The 22,953-nt window shown below is 33.8% G+C and overlaps 1 protein-coding gene and 2 long non-coding RNA genes across 9 annotated transcripts; 2 read left to right on the top strand and 1 right to left on the bottom strand.

Annotated features, from left to right (window-relative positions):
* Positions 1 to 7,548: 7,548 nt before the first annotated feature.
* On the bottom strand, positions 7,549 to 9,610 carry LOC145071454 (uncharacterized). 7 transcript variants are annotated; one of them, XR_013690485.1, is made up of 6 exons: positions 9,377 to 9,590; positions 8,835 to 8,917; positions 8,443 to 8,734; positions 8,283 to 8,309; positions 7,976 to 8,174; positions 7,549 to 7,871 (listed from the first exon to the last, which is right to left on the bottom strand). It is a non-coding gene; the product is annotated as an uncharacterized LOC145071454 (long non-coding RNA). The 7 variants fall into 7 exon arrangements; XR_013690484.1 differs by having other exon boundaries at positions 7,549 to 8,174; positions 8,443 to 8,525; positions 8,610 to 8,734; positions 9,377 to 9,585; XR_013690482.1 differs by having other exon boundaries at positions 7,993 to 8,174; positions 9,377 to 9,585.
* Positions 9,611 to 14,910: 5,300 nt separating this feature from the next.
* Positions 14,911 to 15,755, top strand: LOC145069760 (uncharacterized). Its single transcript, XR_013689666.1, has 2 exons — positions 14,911 to 15,104; positions 15,553 to 15,755. It is a non-coding gene; the product is annotated as an uncharacterized LOC145069760 (long non-coding RNA).
* A 6,203-nt stretch (positions 15,756 to 21,958) lies between these two features.
* Positions 21,959 to 22,715, top strand: LOC145070279 (uncharacterized). Its single transcript, XM_079017214.1, has one exon. It carries the CDS (start codon positions 22,028 to 22,030, stop codon positions 22,490 to 22,492), a length of 465 nt encoding a protein of 154 aa, XP_078873340.1. The 5' UTR covers positions 21,959 to 22,027; the 3' UTR covers positions 22,493 to 22,715.
* The last annotated feature ends 238 nt before the right edge of the window (positions 22,716 to 22,953 follow it).

Here is a 22,953-nt window from a genome sequence, read left to right on the forward strand (position 1 = left end):
ATATTCTATTTTGTTACAACAATGACAGTTTTTGAGGATAATGAAGTGATATATTTGAATTTTGCTAATCATTCTTACATATCTATGCAGGTTATTTTGTATTTCTAGGGCCAAAATTCTGAATGGGTGAATGTGTACATCAACAATTTGAACCCATAAAATGATGACTGGATTGGAGTTTTCTCCCCTGCCAATTTCAGGTTTTTATCAATTTTATTTTCTACTTTTGTCAATTTGTTTATTATATTTATAGCATCCTACTTCCATTTGTTAATTAATTAATAAAAAAATGCATTGCTATAATTACATATACTTCTTAAAGTATAATATTTTTGAGAACATATTTTTTGTTCCACCTTTTTAGGTGGGACAAAAAGCTGCAGTTTTTATCCATCTTGGGATAAAAAATAGACCTGATAATCTGTTGTTTTCAGCATTCAACCCGCTTCCCTGAAAACTCAAAAGCCAGCCCTCCGTATTTATGCACTTCACCTATTAAGGTTTGTTCTTTTATTTCTGACATGTGCATTTTAAAAATGAGTAATCATTTGCTAAAAGATAGGGATAGTTAGGAAATTTTATATATATCTAAATAATTAGTTTTCTAGCAACAACTCGTTACATTATTATCCAAATTTAATTATTTTGTCGTGTATAATATCCCTTGTATTAATTTGAATGTGATTCATATATTTACATGTGAATTACATGTGATTCACATGTAAATTATGTGATTCATATGTAGATCATATGTGATTCACATGTAAATCTCATGTGATTCACATATTAATCACATGTAAATCATATATAAATGATATGTGATTCACATGTAAATCACAAGTGAATTACATATGAATGACGTATATATGCACGCATTTATATGTTAATCACATGAAAATCACATATTAATCACATTTGATTCACGTGTAATTCACATTTGATTCACGTGTAATTCACATTTGATTCGCATATACACGTGATTCACATGTGAATCACATATGATTTAAATGTGAATCACATGCGATTCACATGTGAATCACATTTACATATGATGTCATATGTAAATGTGATTTATATGAGAATCGTATGTGATTCATATGTGAATCGCATGTGATTCATATGTTAATCACATGAAAATCATATATGTATTTTTGTGAGTGTTTTTGCATCAATCATTTTTTTTTTAATTTTCTTGTAGATTTGGAAAAAATTGTGGTGAATATTGAAAAGGTGAAAATGATAAATTAAAGAAAATAAGAAAATATTGACACGAAGACATGAAAACGATTTGAAATTTGTAGCATTTTTTATTTTTTATATTTTATTTTGTATCGAATAAAAATATTTGTACTATTATATTTATAGATTCATTAATAAAAATGATATTTTTTGTGATTTACTTACAAATATTATAGTATAAGAAATATACAAATATGCATTTGAAAAAAAATATTCATATATGCACCTAAAAGTTTACTTTTTAAAAAAATGCAGTTTCTTTTGAAAAAATTGCAATTTTTTTTTTTATGAAAAAAATGTAACTTTCTTTAAACAACTTGCAGTTTTTTGAAAAATTGTTGTTTCTTTATTTAAAAATGCAGTTTTCTAAAAACAAATGCATTTTTTGATAAAAAAAAATACAGTTTTCTTTAAAAAAATTGCAGTTTTTTTTGAAAAAAATGAAGTTTTTTTTTAAATTATAGTTTTTGAAAAAGCTGCAGTTTTTTAAAAAAAATATTTTTCACAATTTTTTTTTTCAAAAATTCATGTTTTCTATAAAAAATTAAAAAATCTGCATTTTCTTTTAAAAAAACCAAAAATACTATTTTTTAAAAAATCTGAAAATTTGATTTATGATGTAAATTTTTAGACATTTATATTAATATATTAAATAACACACAAAAAAATTAAATGAAATTGGTAAGATGACGATCATGTCCTTAATGAATTACTTTTGATCCAACGCTCCGCTTTTGGTTCTTAGGTTCTCGGGAAACTATGAGTTCTCAACCGATTTCACCATATATATATATATATATATATATATATATATATATATATATATATATATATATATATATATATATATATATGGTTAGGTTCATGTGAGACGGCCTAATTTTGTGAGACCGTGAAACCCCTAAAATTATTGATGCTTAGATGGAGGTTTGAAGCCAAGACATGGGAAAATAATTAATACCATCAATGGTGTATCATTATCTACCAATCAAACAAACTATCAATTGTATCAATTATCAAACAGAAACTGAGTTACATAGATGAGGGAACTGAGAAGTTAATTCTTAAATTCTAAAAGAGTGTAACTGGATTCAAATAATGAGATAAAGATTTGATGAAAACTTATTCCTTTATATCAGTGAGTATAGGGTTGAGGGCAATTGCAAAAAGTAAAACTAAAAGCATTCAGTTTAAAAAAAACAGAAAATTTGAAATTCTTAAACTAAAATTACCTCTGAGATGGAAGCTTTAGCTAGGTGATGAACAACCGACCATTTCTCCATCCACCGATTGAAGTAGTTAGAACAATTTGAACTCTTGTTTGTTGAAGCATGATTTTCGAAACCCACACAGCGTATGCTTTTCTATCTTTTTCCTCATCATCGGAATCGTTGATCCTCCTGTAACATCCCAAAACTCATACCAAATTTTTTTCTTGAAATCATTACCAAAGCCATATTCATAAAAACATATCATACGTCATAACATAAATTCAGAGTGTTAACTCCAAAACTTATTTCATTATCAGAGTAAAACATCCCAGGTTGAGTAATCAACAGTGTGTGTCATACGATCACCCCGAGCTCTTCCCTCCGCTACCGGAAGTACCTAAAACCAAAACTGAAAACCATAAGCATGAAGCTTAGTGAGTTCCCCCAACCTACCACATACCCTGTACAAACACATACTGCACATACTAGGCCATGCCCGCTATTCTGGGCCTCGCCCACTACTTCGGGCCTTGCCCGCTACAACGGCCCCACCGCTCCAGGCCCCGCCTGGCCTCGAGCCCCGCTCGGATACAAATATGTTTCTTTTAGGCCCCGCCTGTCTCTGGGCCCTGCCTGCTAACCACATAATACAAAATAGCATATAACACATAACTGAACATACCCTACTGTATTCTTGTCCTTAGGCCTCGCCTGTCTTGGGCCTCGCCCCTATCCTGTTACTAGCGAGTCATGGAACCCCGTCCAATCTCCTACTGCAAGTGAGATACGGGCCCCCGCCCACAGTCACTCCATACCTACCTCGGGCCTTGCCCCTGCTCTGCTACTAATGAGATATGGAATACCGTCCATACTCTGCTATTGGTGAGATACAGGACCTCGCCCACACTCACCTCCCTACCAGGAACATACATGCATCACATAGACAACAAGTATACTCTATCATGTAAACCATTCCTTGGGCACCCGCCTGACATTGGACCTTGGTCCTGAATATCATACAAGAAAACAGTACCTAGGGCTAACCCTTGGGTCTTCCTACTCATAACTACATGGGCCGGCATTGTGGCCATAGACCCATTCACACAAAGGGAAACTCACCTGTACTGCTGAGCTTTTGCTGATAACCCTCTAACTGATGACCGACAATTCTATGAACCGCTGCTCCACTAGCTCCCCGAGCTACCAATATCAATATACATAACACTTAGATCCAAACAGAACTCTAGGAGCCAACCAAGTCCACTCTTGTCAAAGTCAAAGTCTTGGTCAAAGTCAAACTTCTTGACTGACTCCACTTGCCGAGTCACCCCGCCAACTCGTCAAGTTCAACGATCTTTAAGTCCCATCCTGTCCAACTCACTGGCTCACCACTTAACTCACCGATCTAAGTCTTAACTAGAAAAGGTTGAGGTTCTACGATCCAACTCGTCGAGTCCAAGAACAGACTCGCCGAGTCCATGGCAATATTCAACAGACTCGCCGAGTTATTCTTCCAACTCGTCGAGTCCCTGCCTATCTTCATCCAACTCGCCGAGTCCACCCATGTGACTTGCCGAGTAGCTTCAGTTCTTAATCCATACAGTGGCTTTTCGAGCCATGCAGGGGCTCCATCTTGTAGATCCACTCTTCCAGAGTCTATTCCTCATGTAAAGTTGCAAACTTTACGTGAAACTAAGGAGCTATAGGCTTAAAACACTCTAGGGCTAGGGTTTGGGGCAACCATGCTTTACCAACACACCAAAAACTGATACTTTATGGGTCTCTAGGCCAAGACACACCTAGATCTGAAGTAGCAACCTCAGATCTGGACTTCTAACTCGAAAAGGTTCCTTATCATACCAAAATGGCCCCAAAATATCATCCATGAGAAGATCTAGAAGCAACAAAGGCAAAGTGACAGATTGTTACCTTCAAACTGATGCTCACAACAAAAGGGGTGGATCCTCCAGCTCCTTAGTGGTCAAATCCTCCAATTCTTCCTCTTGCAAAAGCCCCAAACTCACTTTCTTCCTTCTCTCACTCAACTTAGGGTTTGGAATCGTATATAGGAGCTTCTGGCCGACAAAGGGGACTAAGGAGAGGACATAAGGTCCTTTAAATTGGGTGCAAACCCTCGGATTAGGGCTTTCCTCGATCAGACCAGACTCGCCGAGTCCATTTGCCGACTCGTCGAGTCTGTCACTTATTTCATAACCCGGATCCCACTCCGACTCGTCGAGTTCACCTATGGACTCGACGAGTTGACCCCTTGACTTAGGGTTTTCCTTTCCTTTCTTAGTCTTTCTGATTCTGGGTGTTACACCTCCGCTATGTAAGGTCTCTTCGGTTAACGTCGTACCATTTAAACAAGGATGCCTAATTTCTTTAACTTCGTCTTCCTTAAATTGAAAATCTTCTATGTCGCCGATGGTAAACGCTGGTTGTGGTTTTGATTGGGAGACCTTTCGTGTTCTCTTTTTGGATTTGGTGATGGCATCTTCAACGACGGGAGTGAGGTTCTTCAGTATCTTATTCATCGTCGCCGGGAAATTAAGTCAGTAGCCGATTGGATGGTCGGCGTGAAGGAGTCTTCAACCGGTGATGAAGATTGATCCTACACCGGTGATGAAGATTGATCAGATTAGTCGTAGGTCGTATATAAAAGGGTGGAATTAGGTTAAAATCAACGTAGCTAGCATAATTATAGGGAATATTTGTGGAAGTTATTTCTCAAATTACCTAGTTACCCTTATTGATTTATTTAATTATTGTTTTTTCTATTAATTTTTGATTGGTCCACAATCACGCATACAATAATACAATACTTATATATATAGACAAAAATGCAAAAATGGTCCCTATGGTATGCATTTTTTTGGGGTTTTAGTCCAAACCACAAGTTTTTTGGATTGGTGGTCCTTTTGGACTAGTTTGTATGTGAAAATAGTCCTTCCGAAAATTGAAATGACTATAATACCCTTGGTGTATTTATTTTTCATTTTTCTTTCATTTTTTTTTAAATTTAATATTTATTTATTTATTTTAACAATTAAAAAATAATAGAGGATCTCTCTCTCTCTCTCACACACAAAAGAAAACCCATCCTTATCTTTTTCTTCCCCAAAAAAACCCAGAAGGAGCCACCGTTAATTTTTTCCATTTCGTGCTCATCCCTTTCCTCCTCCCAATCTTTAGTCTACTTATTCCTTCCCTTTCTGGCCTCTACCTCTTGATCTTTTAAACATTCGTATTTAGGGCGGTTCATGGTGGAAGAAGGAAGGAGTAAGCAGGGGATGATGTCGACTGGAATAATCATGAGAAAGACCATCGTATTTGGGTTTTGATTTCACCAATGCATCCCAGTTAGTTTAAGTATATAAACTTAAGTTTTAATTTTTTAATGCATTTGGGTTCTGGTTCTGATTTCATTTTTTATAGAGTTTGACCAATACAGTTTTCAGTTTTGTTTTCGAATTTTGTTTTTTGAACCAAAAAAACCCCAAAATAAGAATATGAAATTGATTTGTATGTGTGTGTGATTTTCTTTTTTACCTAGAAGTCTTCACAGAAAGAACAACTCATGAAATCTTCAATCAATTGTCTTTATTCTGTTCATGGAATCTCAATTGTAATCTATCAATTTCGATTTTCTATTGCAGGTTTTTTTGTGTTGAACATCGATCGTACAAGTCTCACGAATGTTTAAACTCGGATCACAACAATAGAAAAGTTTTGGTTTGTGAAATATGTTTGATGCCGATCGAGATTAAACAAAAAAAGAGAAGAATAAAACATTTTTATTTTGGAAAAAGAATCAGAGATCTAGAAATTGTGAGTCGAACGAGAAGAAGAAACCAACGTGTGGTGTTTGACTGTGTTGAAATTTTCTGATTTGTTGCTGGAAAAAAATTGAAGCAAAAAAGATTTAAATCATACATATGATTCTTGGATTAATTGATTGTGTTTATTGTAAATGAGCATTGGAAGTCGCCGAAATTTGGTGGAAGGTGAAAAGGATGAGTCGTCGGGATCTATTAAAGAGAGAGAGAGAGAGAGAGAGAGAGAGAGAGAGAGAGAATGAGAGAGAGAAAAAAAAAGAGATGTGGCTCCAAATTAGTTAATTATTTTATTTTTGATTTAAATTAAATAGAAAAAGCATAAAAAAACATATCAAAATGGCATAATAGTCTTTTCAGTTTATTAAGGGACCAAAATCACAAAAAAGTTAGCTCAAAAAGATCACTAATCCAAAAAAGTTATGATTTTGACTGAAACCCCAAAAAAATACATACCACATAGACCATTTTTGCAGTTTTGTCATATATATATATATATATATATATATATATATATATATATATATATATATATATATATATATATATATATATATATATATTCGAACAACATGCCTTTTCTTTTACGATCTATATTAGAAAGCCAAAAAGAAAATCGTATACACACATATTGCATATAGTGCACTTCTTCCACCAGGAATACATGGAAACAAAAAATTAAAGTAGGATCATTAATCCATCATGTCCAGGTAATTTTTTTCTGTTTATGATTGTTACTAAAAATCAAAACTACTACAAAAAAGGTCATAGGACCCGTTTAAATCAGTTAAATAACCCGGTTTTGAACCGGGTCTTATAGCAGGCGAGTCAACCGGGACCTATAATGGGATCATAATACACATAACTGGAGTACACAAGGAGATTAGGTCACGGTTCTACCTCACAAAACCGGGTCATATAATTAGATAGGAGCCCGGTTCCAATTCAAAAATCAGGTAGTATAATGATTAAATATGCACCGGTCCCATTCAAATAACCGGGTTTTTTCCGCTTCAAAAAAACACAGCTTTGCTTTAATCACAGAACCAAGACATAACTACAGAAACCGGATCATAGTCCAAAACAAAGCCATATAAGAATTACATCGGCAACAATTGCATTCAAATAACCATTATATAAAGAACACAAACGTTTTTTGTTTTTATGTCACTTTTTTTTTGTAAAAGTAAATATTGGGACTTACATCAAAAAGTCTACTATGTTACAGTTAGCAATCTAAAAAAGCATGTACAAACTAATACTTACATCCAAAAAACACATTATGCATTAAGGAACAAATTATATATGGGCATGCTAAATAACAGTAGCAATGCCAATATAGACCAATCTACTGTTCATTTGTTATATTGCTACTACTGCATTTGTGAGTAAAAAAAAATCCCAGCTTAATTTCCAAACAAATTCCTATACATATCAACACTAAGATCCAATATTACAAAGTATATAAAAAAAGAGATATTCTCTTATATATACCTAGTTGAGAGGATTTTGAAATCAACTTCTTTCCAGCTTCCCACAAGTATCAATTTGGATGCATTCATTTTTTGCTTCTCACTTGAGCATCCTGACACATACAATTATATAAAGTTAGATGCCACCATATCACATACAAGGTTGTCACTATACCAAAACAATTTTGTTGAAGGATTTTTTTTTATGTGTAATGACCTTCTACGTTTTCTTACTCTTTAAAGTAATATCATTAGGCCGTTGACATACAATAAACACCTTGACACTAACACATACACATGAGAGAGAGTAATTGACCCATTTGTAGCTTGTGTGAATTCAAACTTGAGAAGATGGAAGTTGTGCTCCTTAAAGTCAATGAGATGTAATACTCATTTGACTATTACGTTGGCATGCTCTAAAATCAAAACCACAACCAAATTACATTGACAGACTATAATTCATTATTTCAAGTTTCACCTTAAAAAGTTCAACAAAATACTACAAAATCTTTTTATAGATTTACCTCCAAGAAGAAGGGATGCCAGTACTTCTAACGTCATGTCGAACAAATTTGAGAATCACAAAACATTTTGTTCAAAAAAAAAGATAATGTACTTAAAGCTCAAAATTTAAACCCATGTAAACATATTTTCACAAAATACGGTGATAAATAAAAAAAGTACCTCAGAAGTTATTGGTAAAACCATATGTTTGTGCCTTTTGCACCACCAAGTGTATAAGACCATACTACCCATTTAGTAAACGCCTTGAAGATTATTTTAAGCACAAAATGTATGATTAATGGCCATGCACTTAATTGCAATAAATGAATTCTAAATGGAATGCATACCTCTGTCGTTAGACGTTAGACGATGTGGGTAAGATAGGTCATTCAATGCAGAAGGGCATAATGTATCGGAATTTATAAGTAACAAATGCTTCGCATTTTTGTTGATAATCACCTATGTCTACTCTCTGCAACATGCCGACAACTTTTTATAATGAATCATGTAGATAAGACAACTAAGGTATATCACAAAAAAAAAATATTATGATTTTCTTACAAACAACATACATAAGGTGCTGGTCTTTATCAACCTCTCTTACAATTGGCATTCACCAAACAATGGATGTTTAGTTGCAGTGTTGCTCTCTTTTCTGACATTGAAATTTATTAACAAGATCATGTTCCAATTATTCAATTACAGATGCACATGTTAGTAATTGACTATAATTACATAAAAGGGTAAAGCTAATAGGAGTAAACATTACAATATGAATAGGATTAGATATATGATTGTCATATCGTTTATAAATCTTGATTTTAGAGTAAAGGTTAGGGAAACTATAGCTGGCATCTTTAGACAAGTTTAAAGCGATTTAGTAGTTCTATTAGGTTTTCATATTTTCATACGATTTAGGCTTTTGCACCAAAAATTGTATGTTTTGCACTATAAATGTTTACGGATGAAGGGATAGGAAACATGAACAAGCATCAACCCGATAACGAATCCTAGATTAGAATGTAAACCAAAACAGAGGATCGATAACTCAAGTCATCTAAATAGATTCCAAAACCTTATACGTATAAAGAATGAGTTTTAGTCGAAAATATACCTCAATGGCATTGTTTCGGAATATTACGGTCTTCAATTGGTATGGCTGTAGTTAGAATATCAGCGATAAAGATTTGAATTCACGATGTTTCAGAATATTAGGGTTTTGGCGTGGTTTCTAAATTTCTAAGCTTTCCCCGGTTTTGGTTGCAGAGAGTAGCTCTAAAATAGTATATGGGGTCAAATGGCGGGATTCGAAATATCGAAAATTGATAGGCGAGATACCAAATTTTGATGGCGGGATGTCAAAAATTAAGATGCTGTATTCTTTTTCTTCATAAACGTATTAATATATATCTCTTTTTTATATGGTAATATATCAATGTTTGATTTTGTTTCAATTAATGTTATTCAATTTTCTTTATAGTCTTAATGCTAATTAATATTTAAGAGTATATATAAAAGTTTTGTAGGCCCAAATAATATTTAACTTTATATAAACGTCTTCTTTAATTATGTTAGAAATAATTGTTTATTAAATTTAAACATGAATCTATTTATGTTCAAAAATAAAATAATGTATACAAAAATATCATGTTGGACTTAATATGTTAACAAGAACATACATTGTAGTATTGTACATATCAGACCGTCCGGAGTACCGTCAACGAAGGGGCTCATGGTCTACATGGCCACGAGCGTTGTCCATGCACACCGGCCCGAACCTTCGTGGTCGGGCGTTTCGTTGTGGATCGTTGTGCCGAAGACAAGAGACAACGCACAATCAAGGCTTCTTCCTCTCTCAATTCTTCTTCTTCTCTTTCTTCTTTCTTGTAACCAGTGTTGTAAAACTCGCCGAGTTAGCCGATTATTCCTCCGAGTACTCGCTACTCGGTCCCTTACTGAGGCGAGTTACAGAATCTCGAGTACTCCCCGATCAACCCTTACTGAACTGAGCAGTGTTGTAAAACTCGGTCAACTCGATGATTAATATGTATAATATACTTAATGATTTATTATTTAAAATACACACATGTGACTATTACTACATATATATATATATATATATATATATATATATATATATATATATATATATATATATATATATATATATATCTTAAATTTTTAGTAATTATTCACGAAGTGAATCCGTTATGTGTTTTTCAGTTGTTGTGTATTCACATGTATCTAACTTTGTTATATATTTCAATCAACTTATGATTTGACATATATAATTTCTCTAAAAATATTTTTATATGAATTACCGAATCCGAGTACTCCTCGAGTACTCCCTAGTACTCGCGAGTACTCGCTACTCGGTAGTCGGCCGAACATGTACCGAGTAACGAGTTCTACAACCTTGCTTGTAACACCCTGACTCTCAGGTATAAGTTTTAAAGCATTTTGCACATGTTTATGGACTTACTCGACGAATTGGTTGCCCCCAACTCGTCGTGTAGAGGCGGGTTAGCCCGCGTGGATTATTGGATCTACTCGACGAGTCGGAGGACCTAGACTCAAGCTGGAAGATGAAACCCTAATTTTTAGGGTTTGCACCCTATCTAAAGGACCTTAAGTCCTTACCTCCAGTCTCTTACCACCTCTTGACGGCCATGATCTGAAGTTGCAACTTCAAATCTAGACTCCTCCATGTCTCAAACTCATAAAGTTATCAACCTTATCTCGTATGAACCTCTCACCATGCCCTAAACCTCATTCTAGACTTGGTTTTAGTTTTCTAAGCCTTTAATATCTTGCATGCACGTAAAGTTTGCAACTTTGCGTGGAATTTGTGCCTTAGGAAGCTGGATCTACAATATGGAGCTTTGGGTGGCTTAAAAACGTCTGGACAAAAAATTGACTGCATGAACTCGACGAGTCGCATAGTCAACTCGGCGAGTCGGATGAAGATTGCTCGTATTTGATTCTGCATGAACTTGGCGAGTCGGTAAGAGGACTCGATGAGTCAGTTAGGGTTTTCCCCGACATCTGGACACGCAAGGACTCAATGACCTGGTTGGAAACTCGACGAGTCAATTAGGGTTTTAGTGATTTCTGAGTTCTTAAGGAACTCGACGGGTTGCTAGGTGTACATGCTAGCTAGCATATGATATTTATATGCACATGTTTGTTGGTTTGGGGGATTGGGATGAGGCAGGTCCCGCTTTGTGTTGTAGGCCAAGATACCCAGGGCGGAACAGATAGTCCGGACTTCGGTACGATGCAGGGGACAAGGTCCCAGTCAGTTTCTAGACTTTGGTCCAATGCAGGGGGCAAGGCCCCAGTTAGTCCGGACCTCGGTCCGATGCAGTGGGCAAGGCCCAATATGTGCTTTATATGTTATTGTATGGTATGTGGTAGTTTGGAGGAGCTCACTAAGCTTCGTGTTTACAGTTTCAGTTTTTGGTTTCAGGTACCCAGTTTTCAAAAGAGGAGCTTGGAGAGGTTGCAGTGCACACACCATAATCAGTTAGCTTGGGAATGTTTACTCTGATAATAAGATCATGTTTTGGATTAATACTCGGAAATTATGTTATGACTATGATGCAGTTTTTATAAATATGGTTTTAGTATTGTTTTTAAAAGAAATTTTTAGTACTGATTTTTGGGTCGTTACAGGAGTGTTAGAATGATCAAAACCCAACATGTTTATCACGTAAAGTTGCAAACTTTACGTGCATGCAAGGCTCTAAAGTCTAAAAATGACAAAACCAAGCTTGTAAAGAAGTCTCACACTTGATGGAAGGCTCATACTTGCCAAAGTTGATAACTTTATGGATGTAGAGGCCAAAGGGAGTCCAGATCTGAAGTTGCAACTTAATATCTTGGCTCAAACATAAGAAACCTTTCCTAAAACCCACCCAAAAGAGATTTAAGATGAAATGAGCCAAGGTAACAGCCTAATACCTTTAAGAGGGTGTTAGTTGAAGTAGATCTTTGCTTCCCATGAGTTCCTTGCTTCAATTTACTTGTTTCCCCAAGTGTTTCTTCACCAAGATCCCTCTTCTAAGCTTTAACACACCAAAGAAACACACACACACAATTTTAGGGTTTAAGGGTGCCAAGGAGCTGTAAACGGGAGGATGGGGGAGGCCAATGATCCTTTAAATAGGGTGCAATACCCCAAACTTTAGGGTTTCATCTACCAGCTCCTACTCGTCAAGTCCCTTATTGGACTCGGTGAGTAGGTCACTAAAACTCGTGGACCAACCCATTGTTACTCGACGAGTAGGGCAACCAAATCGTCAAGTAGACCTTGAAATCAAGAAAATTCTTATATAAAATCAATACATGAGAATCGGGGCGTTACACCAAGTCTCTAACCTTCAGATCCGAATCAATATGAGGTTTAGATGGATAAAGTTTCCAACTTCACCATTAACAAGGCTACTAACTTTCAAGATCTAAACTTTATGCACTTAAAGTGAATAAAATCTCATAACACCAAAAACTATATAGATATAACAAATGCATCATCAAGATTCAAACTTTATACGTCCAGAAGAAATATCAAGGTGAGCAAGGTTTGGATCTACAAGCTCCAATACAACTAACACTTATCCAATGAGAACCTTATTCTCCAGGATGCACCAAGAACACACCAAAGCACTTTAAAACACCTTTTTTCTCACAAGGCTCGAACCAAGGTTAGGGTTTTAAGGGAGAACGTTGAAGGGTTAGAGGATGAGAATGAAAAGGGTTTGAGGGAGTTAAGGAGCTTAAATAGGGCTTAAAACCCTCAAATTAGGGTTTGACATCTGATCGCGTATGCCCAACGTACGCTTGGTATGCCCAGTGTACTAAGTTGGGTCTCCTCGATTGACCATGTCTAGTACGCCCATCGTACACCATGTATACCCAACGTACTAGACTAAACTCAAACCTCCATATCTTCGAACAGTCATAACTTCTTCGTTCTAACTCCGATTCGACAATCTTTATATCTACAAAAAGGTGTTGAAGAGCCCGACAATATTATCTAAATATATTGGACTAAAAACTTCTTGAACAAAAATCCATATTTTATGCAAGAAACCGACCTATGACTTTTCCCTTTCTACCATTCGGCCCAAAACACAATTCAAGGGATAAATCTCTTAACTATCATTACCTCCTCCTACTAGGACTAAACATTGCCTCCTTAAGGCCCAAAGCCTTACACAATCGACTTCCGACCCACACCCCATCAATAGCAGGAAACAGGATGTTATAACTCTTGAACGTGTGTGTTTGTTTTAGGGTCTTGTCAATTTTATGATATGTTAAAGGAAATACTGAACGAGGCGTGTCGAGTCATTAGCCAGACGCAAAAATATATTGGTCATTTTGAATGGTAAAGAATTGGGATTGTATGAGGGTTTGCTATATTTGCATGATCGGTAATTGTCGGCCGAGGTGAACTTAAGAGTTGATGAAGGTATTGTCCCTTGTGAGATATATTTCTCATGATCATACCTCAATATGATTCATTAAGGTAATGTTGCCACCTTGTCAGGGTGTCATTTTCCACTTGTGAGTTATATTGCTCATAACCATACACGTTCTCTTATGCATTATCTCCAAATTATTTATATCACAATACATCATCTTTGTATCTTAACTTATACATTAGAGAGTATTGTCGGGAACATCAATATACATTATTTGTTTTATCTTTAGGTATTACATCCTACCAACCAAATTGATCTCATTTCATAAGCTTAATGGAAACAAACTAGGGGTGCAACTCAGTCAAGCAACTCATGAGATACATGGAATCGACTCAAACAATATTTGGAATCGACTGAGATGAAGTCGGGTTTAGCTTGAGCTCTAGCTACTTGAGTATGATATGAACTCGAGTATTGGAATACTCGAATCGTGAATGGCGAGCTTAATTGAGAAAAATTATAATTACACTTTTAAACTTGATTTTATTCATAATTGAATATAATTGAGGCGAGTTGAATCGAACTAACAAGCCTAATAGAAATTTTATTGCATTTTAATGTTAATTTTTTTAATAGCTAATGGAGTTGAGTCAAGTTATGCTCAAAAGTATTGATTATTTTACCAAGCTTGAGCTCGAGCTGTAAAACTAAGACTCGAGTCAAGCTGGAGTTGAGTTTCGAAGCTCTACATTGACATATATATATATATATATATATATATATATATATATATATATATATATATTATCAACTTATCGTCATAACCAATATTGAACCACTAAGACTGCCACAACCATATCGAAACTTGGTCTTCTACAATCCCTATGTTTGTGTTTGGTCCTCCTCGATCACAAGTATTTGAAACTCTCGACCAAGAAATATATTTAGACACAAAAAAAAGAAAAAAACAACAACAAAAGTTAATAACTCAAAAGAGAGTAACAAAATATTATCATATTTGATAAGTAATATAATAATTAAAAATAAAAAAATTGTTTTTTTCGGTATATATTATAAAAAGTTAAAAACTAAAATATTAATTTTCTTCCAATGTTCATTTTTATTTCCCTCCAAAACTAATTTGTCCTATTTGTCCCTCCCGCCGATTCCCACATGTAAATTTTCTATTCCTAATGTATTTTGCATTCCCTCCAAATATCTATACACACATAACTCCATCGCGTTTTTGATTTTAGCCCATCCTCCCACTAATATCCATAAGTAGTCTATTACAAAGTAAGAGATGAATAAAAATGGGTAAATATTATCAATTTGTCCTCTCTATCATAAAGATGTGTAGCTTCATGCATCAGTTAGAAAAAGATCGAAAGAGCAAGACTGGTTGGCTACTATTAGGTATTTCGTGTTTTTTATTTTGATTATCTGCAATTCGAATTTAGAAGTAAAAAAAATTGAATAAATTCACATGACGATAAAACCACGTCCGTTTTAATTTTGTTAAATTAGTCTTAGATTTTGAATTTCTCTGTTTTGTTTTTTTTACAAACATATCACTTATTGTTTCCATCGTTGTTATATATGTGTCTGCAACTGTGTGTTTATAATCTTACTTTAGATTTCACATGGATTTATTGAAATGTATAAATGATTTCAACTGCATTCAAAATTATAAATATTGTTTTGGGGATGGGTGGTTATAAATGACATTGTGAAATAGATTATTATAAAATTTGGAATTTTGAGGTTCAGGAACTTCTGAGTTCTAATTATTGAATTATTTGATTTTTGAATGTTTGCCTTTATATGAATTTCTAACATGATTATTGAATTTTTGCCATGCTAGGAATCACTTCGCACATTTGACTTGATTCTGCAAGTTTGATTACAAGCTTGAAATTTGATTATTGAAACACATATTTGAATTTCCTTTTAATACTTTTACAAGCATAATGGTGTAAAGTGTGTAATTGGATGAAATGAAATTAAGGATTGTCAAAATGTATGTTTTATCGTCTTATACTATTTGTTTATATTTTATAGTTTAAATACGAGTAACACTACTTAGTTTTGTATTTTTTTTTTGTTGTTGGTATCTTCAAAAACAGTTCATACCAGAAGACATTGGGCTAGCTGAGCTCTTAGACAAATAAAAGATAACTTTGAAGTCTCATTAAAGCTTTTAGGTTTTACTACTTTGGTGTGAATGACATAAATACCCCCAATTCTATTTGTGCAAAAAAATATAATGCCTTTACAATCATACATGGCTTAGGTGTTTTTATTAATGTAGTCCACTAATCATAATTTTTATTGCATGTTATAGTTTTTTCTTTTATAGGCTTTGTCAAGGAAAATTGAAAACGGATCTTCAGAGCGCAAATTTACCCATTAATGTTTTTGACTAATTTTACATTCATTCTAAGTTTTAACTATGTCAATTATTGTTTCGTTGACATAAATTGTAAAAATAATCTTATTGCTCTTCAATGTAAAAGTTTGTATTTTTGTATTTGTTAATATATAATCGATCCAAATTTGAAACTAATGATTTCTTTAACAAGTTTAACTAAAAACTCAAGAGGCTAGATAGAGTTTGACCTTCTAGTTACTCTTTGAAGCTGCTTCAAAGCGTATCAAATTGATTGACTTGATTACACACTTAGACCAACAATTATGATGTTTCCGTTATTCTTGTAAAAAATCCCGGTTGTTAAAAAATGGGTCCTATGACACACTGATATGATATGTGTCATACACATAGAACTCGGTTGTAAGTTAAAATCCGGGATCTATTATTATATAGCTAAAAGGCCCGGTTTTTAAAATGAGTCCGGGGTATTTAAGCATAGCATATGACCCGAATTTTGTTTTAAGCCGGGTCTTATAACAATCCCCATTATAAAGTCCGGTTTTTACATAATATAACCCGTTTATTTAAGTAACCGGGTCCTATTAAGCGAGTTCTATGTACCTTTTTGTAGTATCTATTAATGAGTGATTTTTTCAAATAAAAGACATAGATTCAAGTCTACCTAGAAAACACTAACACACAATTTATCATAATTGTATCTTTTGTAGGTGCCATCGTATTAAAAAAGCAATAGTTTCAAACTACAATTAAGGTGTGCTTTTGAGATTAAAACACTACAAAATTTTATAGCGGAGAGGTCTCAATTTTTTAAATCCTACAACCTTCAATCTTGAGGTGGTATGAGTTAAAATAAAACAAACAATAGCTCCGAAAACCCCAAATCGACCACTAGAACGTTGGGACAACGACCTCAAAGCCCTTCCTTTTTTGTTTTTTCCACATTGAAGATTGAGGAATCTGCAACTCATTAGCCAAAGAAAACACACTAAAAGTTATATAACTTTATTCTGCAAATGTAAAAGCATTCACCTAGTAGTAAAGTTAGTATAACTTTATTCTGCAAATGTAAAAGCATTCTCCTAGTAGTTTTTATAAAATATAACTTTAACATACCAGCTAAAGAATTATGAAAAATATTCCTTTCATTATTTTTTTTTCTAAGAAATATACAAAAACGTTGGTGTAACTAGATGTTTTTTTTATAAATAAAATCGAATTATTAATTTTTTTTGAAGCAATTAACAGATGGGAATGCCATCATTCATTCATTTGTTGTAATTTACATTTTAGTTCGATAGTTAAAATTCCACAAAAAAATATTCGTGGAATTAAATTAAGTGGCCATGTTCATTTTGAAAATCAATGAAAGAAATTATCCGATAAAATCATAAAGGCCTCAAAGGGGTCGGCAGACACTTGTCAGAAACCCTTCAATCTCGACATTTTGGGTTATACTCAGCCACAAGATTGTTGACTTTTTGGAGTCCACTAGCATAATTAAAGTACAGCTCATTACAATTTCTCCACTTTCGCCACAACGTGTCCAATCCACCATGCAAAATTACTATAAATACGTAAATAATCTTTACGCTAATATCACAATTTCATTAAACCTCGACATTCATACCAAGTCATATCGTATACACACACATATTGATTATAGTACACTTCTTCCAACCATCCATGAAGTTCCTACTACTACTTCTAGCTTTGCTTCTTGCTTCTTCAGCCATTTTAGGTGCACAGGGCCGAGTTGCCCGCAAGAATTTAGGTATAGATTTTGGTGGCGTAGGGATTGGTATCGGGACAGGTGTTGGCATCGGAGGCAGTGGAAGCGGTTCTGGAGCAGGGGCTGGATCTGGATCTGGTTCGAGATCTTCCTCCTCCTCCTCTTCAAGCTCCTCTAGCTCGAGCACTAGTGGCAATGGAGGAGGTGATTCTGAAGCAGGGTCATCTGCAGGATCATCTGCAGGCTCCCATGCTGGTTCAGGACACCGAGGTGGCGATTAAGTAAGGAAGTATATGAAACGTAAACGTATTTGTAACTAGTTATATCTGAATAAATGAATGGAAATACTAGCCATTTGTACTTGAAAGGAGTTGTATCTTCTTTTTATGTAAGAGTTAAGTGGTAATGTTGTATACATAGTTTGTATCTTTTTTCGAGATTGAATGAACAGTTTTGAATTTGACCAATTGAGCACTTTACATTTCAACAAATAAAAAAATATATATAAAATTTAACAATATTCATCAATTCTTCACAAGATGGGTTTTAGGAGGTAAAAAGGATAAATATGTTAAGGATTGATGTATAACACATTAAGCTATATTTTGTTTGACATAACCCATTAACTTATATATATATATATATATATATATATATATATATATATATATATATATATATATATATATATATATATATATATATTACTTAATTACTCATTAAATCATACTGTCCAGATTAAGTAAGAAACGGAAACAACCGTTTATAGTTGTATACTTGTATGTATTAAGTGACTAGTTTATAACCCATGAGAACCACAGTTATAAAATTAATTAAATTTTCATATTAAAAATTAAAATTATTAATCAATTATTTTAAATAAATTATTACTTAAGGGATATTTTTTAGTTATATAAATTACTAGGTGTGAGACCCATTTATTACACGATTTTATTTAAAAAAAAATAAATATGAAATTTTAATAATTTGAGAAGTTTGAATTTATAAGGAAAATAAGAAAAATTTTAAATTATTAAAATTAACGAGGATTTAATACATTGAATGCATTACATATATAAATTATTTCTAATAAATACCTTACATATTAAATTTGGAATTTTAATTTAATAAAATAAAATGACAAATGAAAAATAGAAAATACCATGTGTCCAAATGAAAGAGAAGATGACATGTGGCAAAAAGATTTTGATTTATTAAGGATGATAATTGCTGATTTAAATAAATATGTGAAGTTATATTACTTTATAATCTGTATTAATTTTATTTTATTTTTAACGTAATGTTATTAATTTAATATAATTATAATGAAAAATTTTAAAATCTAAAACTTAAAATAGAGAATCAATAATTAATTTAATGTAATTAGAGTGAAAATTTTAAAATTTGAAATTAAAAATTGATAATTAATATATTGACAAATGACATGATCGATTATATATAGTTATTAATGAGGAATTCTAATAATATGACACTTGTCAATAGAAGAGCAAATTTATTTATTTATTAGAATTAGAATAGGGAGATTTACCTTATTACACGCACTAAGGTCTCATTTGATAGTTTCTGTCTGATAAAGTGTTGTCTGGTAAAGTGTTGTCTGAGAAGGTTTTCTGACTGGGAAAGAAACCATGCTGTTTGATTGACCGTGTTGAATAATGAAAAAAAGTAATAATTCAATAAAAAAATAAATTTAAAAAAAGTTAATAATCCAATAAAGAAAGAAAGAGACGGGGTTTGGTTTATAATTGTCTTTCCAGCCCATTTAGCCAGAAAGATATGATTTTAGGGCTTTCTGGGAAAGACATATCTTACCAGGAAAGGCCACTTCTTTTGTGTAAATCAAACAGTCTTTCCGGTCCATTAAGCCAGAAAGATCTGTTTGGACCTGGAAAGATGCGTATCAAACGAGGCCTAAGTTAAAAAGAAACTACCCTCTTGACTTAGTGCCACATATTTGTAACCATAGGAAAAATATTATGGAAATACACTAAAACAAATAAAATAAAAGACTGTTGAGGTTTATGTTTAACGGTGTTTTTAACACAAGTTCGCTTGTAACTAGACGTTTGTTTCTAGGGATACAAGAACTAGAAGCGGTTCATCTAGGCCGCCCGAACCTAAGAAAATCTAGTTACGAACACTCAATAATTGAAGACAAATTAAACTTTAAGGTTGTAACTGGCGAGTGTTTAATTTGGTGATTTAATAAGGTTTTTAAAACTGAAATTTCGGTTATGAAAAATAAAATATTTGGTGAAAAGCTCCTGAACTTTTACTGGTCGACCAATTGTGCATGCGTACACATATGATTCACAATTACACACAAGTTTAATGAACCCAAACTAATTTGGTTTGCATTAACAAGGCTACTAAACTTTTTTACTTATAATCTTATATATCCATTTCATTCCATCATCCCAGTTATGTTGACCGACTAAAAACATACTTAACCTCGCTTCTTAATTATTTCAACTAATTAATTCACTTTAAGAATTAATTTCTTATAGATTTTAATTGTGTTTTGGGCGTATAATATACCAAAATGAATGTATATATGAACACCGAAGAGAACATAGACATATAAACATTTGTCAATTTTAAATAAGTTTATGGTTCGAAAATCGTGTTCAAACATATTATAAAACCATTTTTGAAAATGAGTTAAACCTGTGTTTCCAATAGCTAGTAACTTCTTTAAGTAAATAGAAAAAAAAAGGATAATATATATAGACCTTCGATTATGAGGCAAAACACCGCTTTAAAACAAGCATATTTGTTAAACTGAATCAGTTACACTGAAGTTTAATTGTTTAATATTGTTGTCGATAAAAAATTCAAAGTGTGAAGATACAACCATACGGAAAGGGTGTTTGATTAATAAAGTATAATTGTCTCTATAAGAAAAAACACCAACGAAAATAGAAATATTCTGACGCCTGTTTTCTCGAGGTGAATTACATAATTTTGATCATTAATTTTATACTATCAGGTGATGTTAACTTAATTAGTTAATCCACGTGTACACAGTTACAACTTGTTAGAACACTCATTAGCCTAATTAGTTAATAAGTCTCTATACATACATACATATATATAGTTTAATCCTCTCATTTGGTTTGTAACTTTTTCTTCAATGAAATGAATGAAGTTTCTCCCTTTCTCTCTGTAAACTCAAACATGGTATCATAGCGATGATCCTTCCTTTCTTTGATTCTTTCATTTCTTCATTTCTTCAATTATGTCTCAGTGATCAGATGCTGGCAATTCTTCTGTTCATGATAATTCAAATATCCCTTATTATTTCCTTGGAGCATCAGATAATCCAAGTTGGATTCTAGTCTCAAATGTCTTTAATGGAATCGGATTCATGGCCTGGGAACGCTAGATGACAATCGCTTTATCAGCCAAAAACAAATATGTACACGTGGATTAACTAATTAATAAGTTAACACATGATCACTTTCAAAACGTACATCTAACACCAGCATATATGGCCGAAACTTAGGTAAAAGATAACTTAAATATTTTGAACTATACTATATCATGGTTTTGAATTACACAATAATTAACGAGCGACAAGAGTTCTAAAAAATGCCCCATTTACAGAATTCCATATCATCGACAAACACTTAAAAACGAGTTTTTTTTTTTCCTTTTTTTTTCCAGATAATCTCTACCGCATTTTGAGGTCAGCTGGCGGGAGATCCTTATCTTCTTCGTATTAACCACATCTTATTTAGAATTTTGGACGGTGATTGGTGTGGATTTTATATTTTTTTAGGTGTAACTAAATAATTGGAGAGTTCCACTATCATTTAAAGTGCAATTGATCGTGGGTTGAGCAACAATAATGCCAATCATGGTAACTTTGGCCACTATACGAGTATCCACTAGCATGCTCGACCCATTTTCAGCCACAATTCTATGCTTCTTTCACACTTCACCGAGTTTTTAGGCGAGAAAACATAAGCAAATACTCCTAAAAAAGAACAAAAAGCGGTGGGGACCAAAAAATTGTCATTCACCAGTTTTCAACACCGAAATACCAATGTTAATAATCGATCCATGTGTCCACCACTTTCACTTCGTTTTTAGTTATTCACCCACCCTCTACACCTATAAGTAGACCTATGGTTTCGGAGCAATCACCAAACAATAAGCTAAACATTTCTTTTGATAAATAAAGGCTTAAGGTATATGGCGAAAATGAAGGCAATGAGCCTCGCTAGCTTGCTAGTACTTTCAACTTTAGTTATGGTGTCAGAGAGTCGGGTGGCGAGAAAGGACTTGGGTTTGGATTTGGGTGGAGTAGGTATAGGTATAGGTACTGGAATCGGTATTGGACTCGGAGGAGGTGGTTCAGGGTCTGGGTCTGGTGCAGGTGCAGGAAGCTCTGGTTCTAGCTCATCTTCCAGCTCCTCGAGCTCTAGTTCTTCCGGAGGAGGAGGGGGAGGAGCAGGCTCAGAAGCTGGCTCCTCTGCTGGTTCTCATGCTGGATCTGGTTCAGGAGGCCGGGGAGGCGGAGGTGGCGGCGGCGGCGGTGGTGGTGGAGGTGGAGGTGGAGGCGGTGGACGTGGAGGAGGGTCTGGTGAGGGAAGTGGCTATGGGTCTGGGTCTGGGTCTGGGCATGGGCGTGGAGGTGGTGGAGATGATCGCAAATAAGAAAATACGTACTAATTATCTTTTTCTTGGAAGATTTATGAATAAGTTATGCATGCATGCATGCATTAATTAAAATGGTTACTTGTGTATTAAGTCGCTTTTAGGTTATGATGAACAGTGCATTTGTTGGAATGCTATTAGTTTAACAACAAATTGTGGTTCGTAGTTCATGATTGTACTGCATGCCATTATAATGTAATATCCTGTTTTCTTCTTTGGCAAATGATCAGGTTGCTTTCCAGTCATCCATAAAATTATAGTATAATTAATTTGTGTTAACCTCGTCTTTTACGAAAGGTAAAACTTAGTTCTAAATAGTATCATGCCACACCCAACTTAAAGTCATCATGTGAGAAATTCATCATGTGAGAGGTATATCAATAAAAAGCCAAAAGCCAATCATAAACACTACTACAAAACCATATCGTTTAGCTATAAAAAATAGCCGGTTTAAATATATA

Source organism: Lactuca serriola, chromosome 8, assembly GCF_051521515.1.
Source record: "Lactuca serriola cultivar US96UC23 chromosome 8, Lser_US96UC23_V15, whole genome shotgun sequence".
Taxonomy (NCBI): Eukaryota; Viridiplantae; Streptophyta; class Magnoliopsida; order Asterales; family Asteraceae; genus Lactuca; species Lactuca serriola.

Excerpts from the sequence above, each read along its gene's own strand:
- LOC145070279 (XM_079017214.1), top strand. The coding sequence starts at position 22,028 with ATGGCGAAAATGAAGGCAATGAGCCTCGCTAGCTTGCTAGTACTTTCA.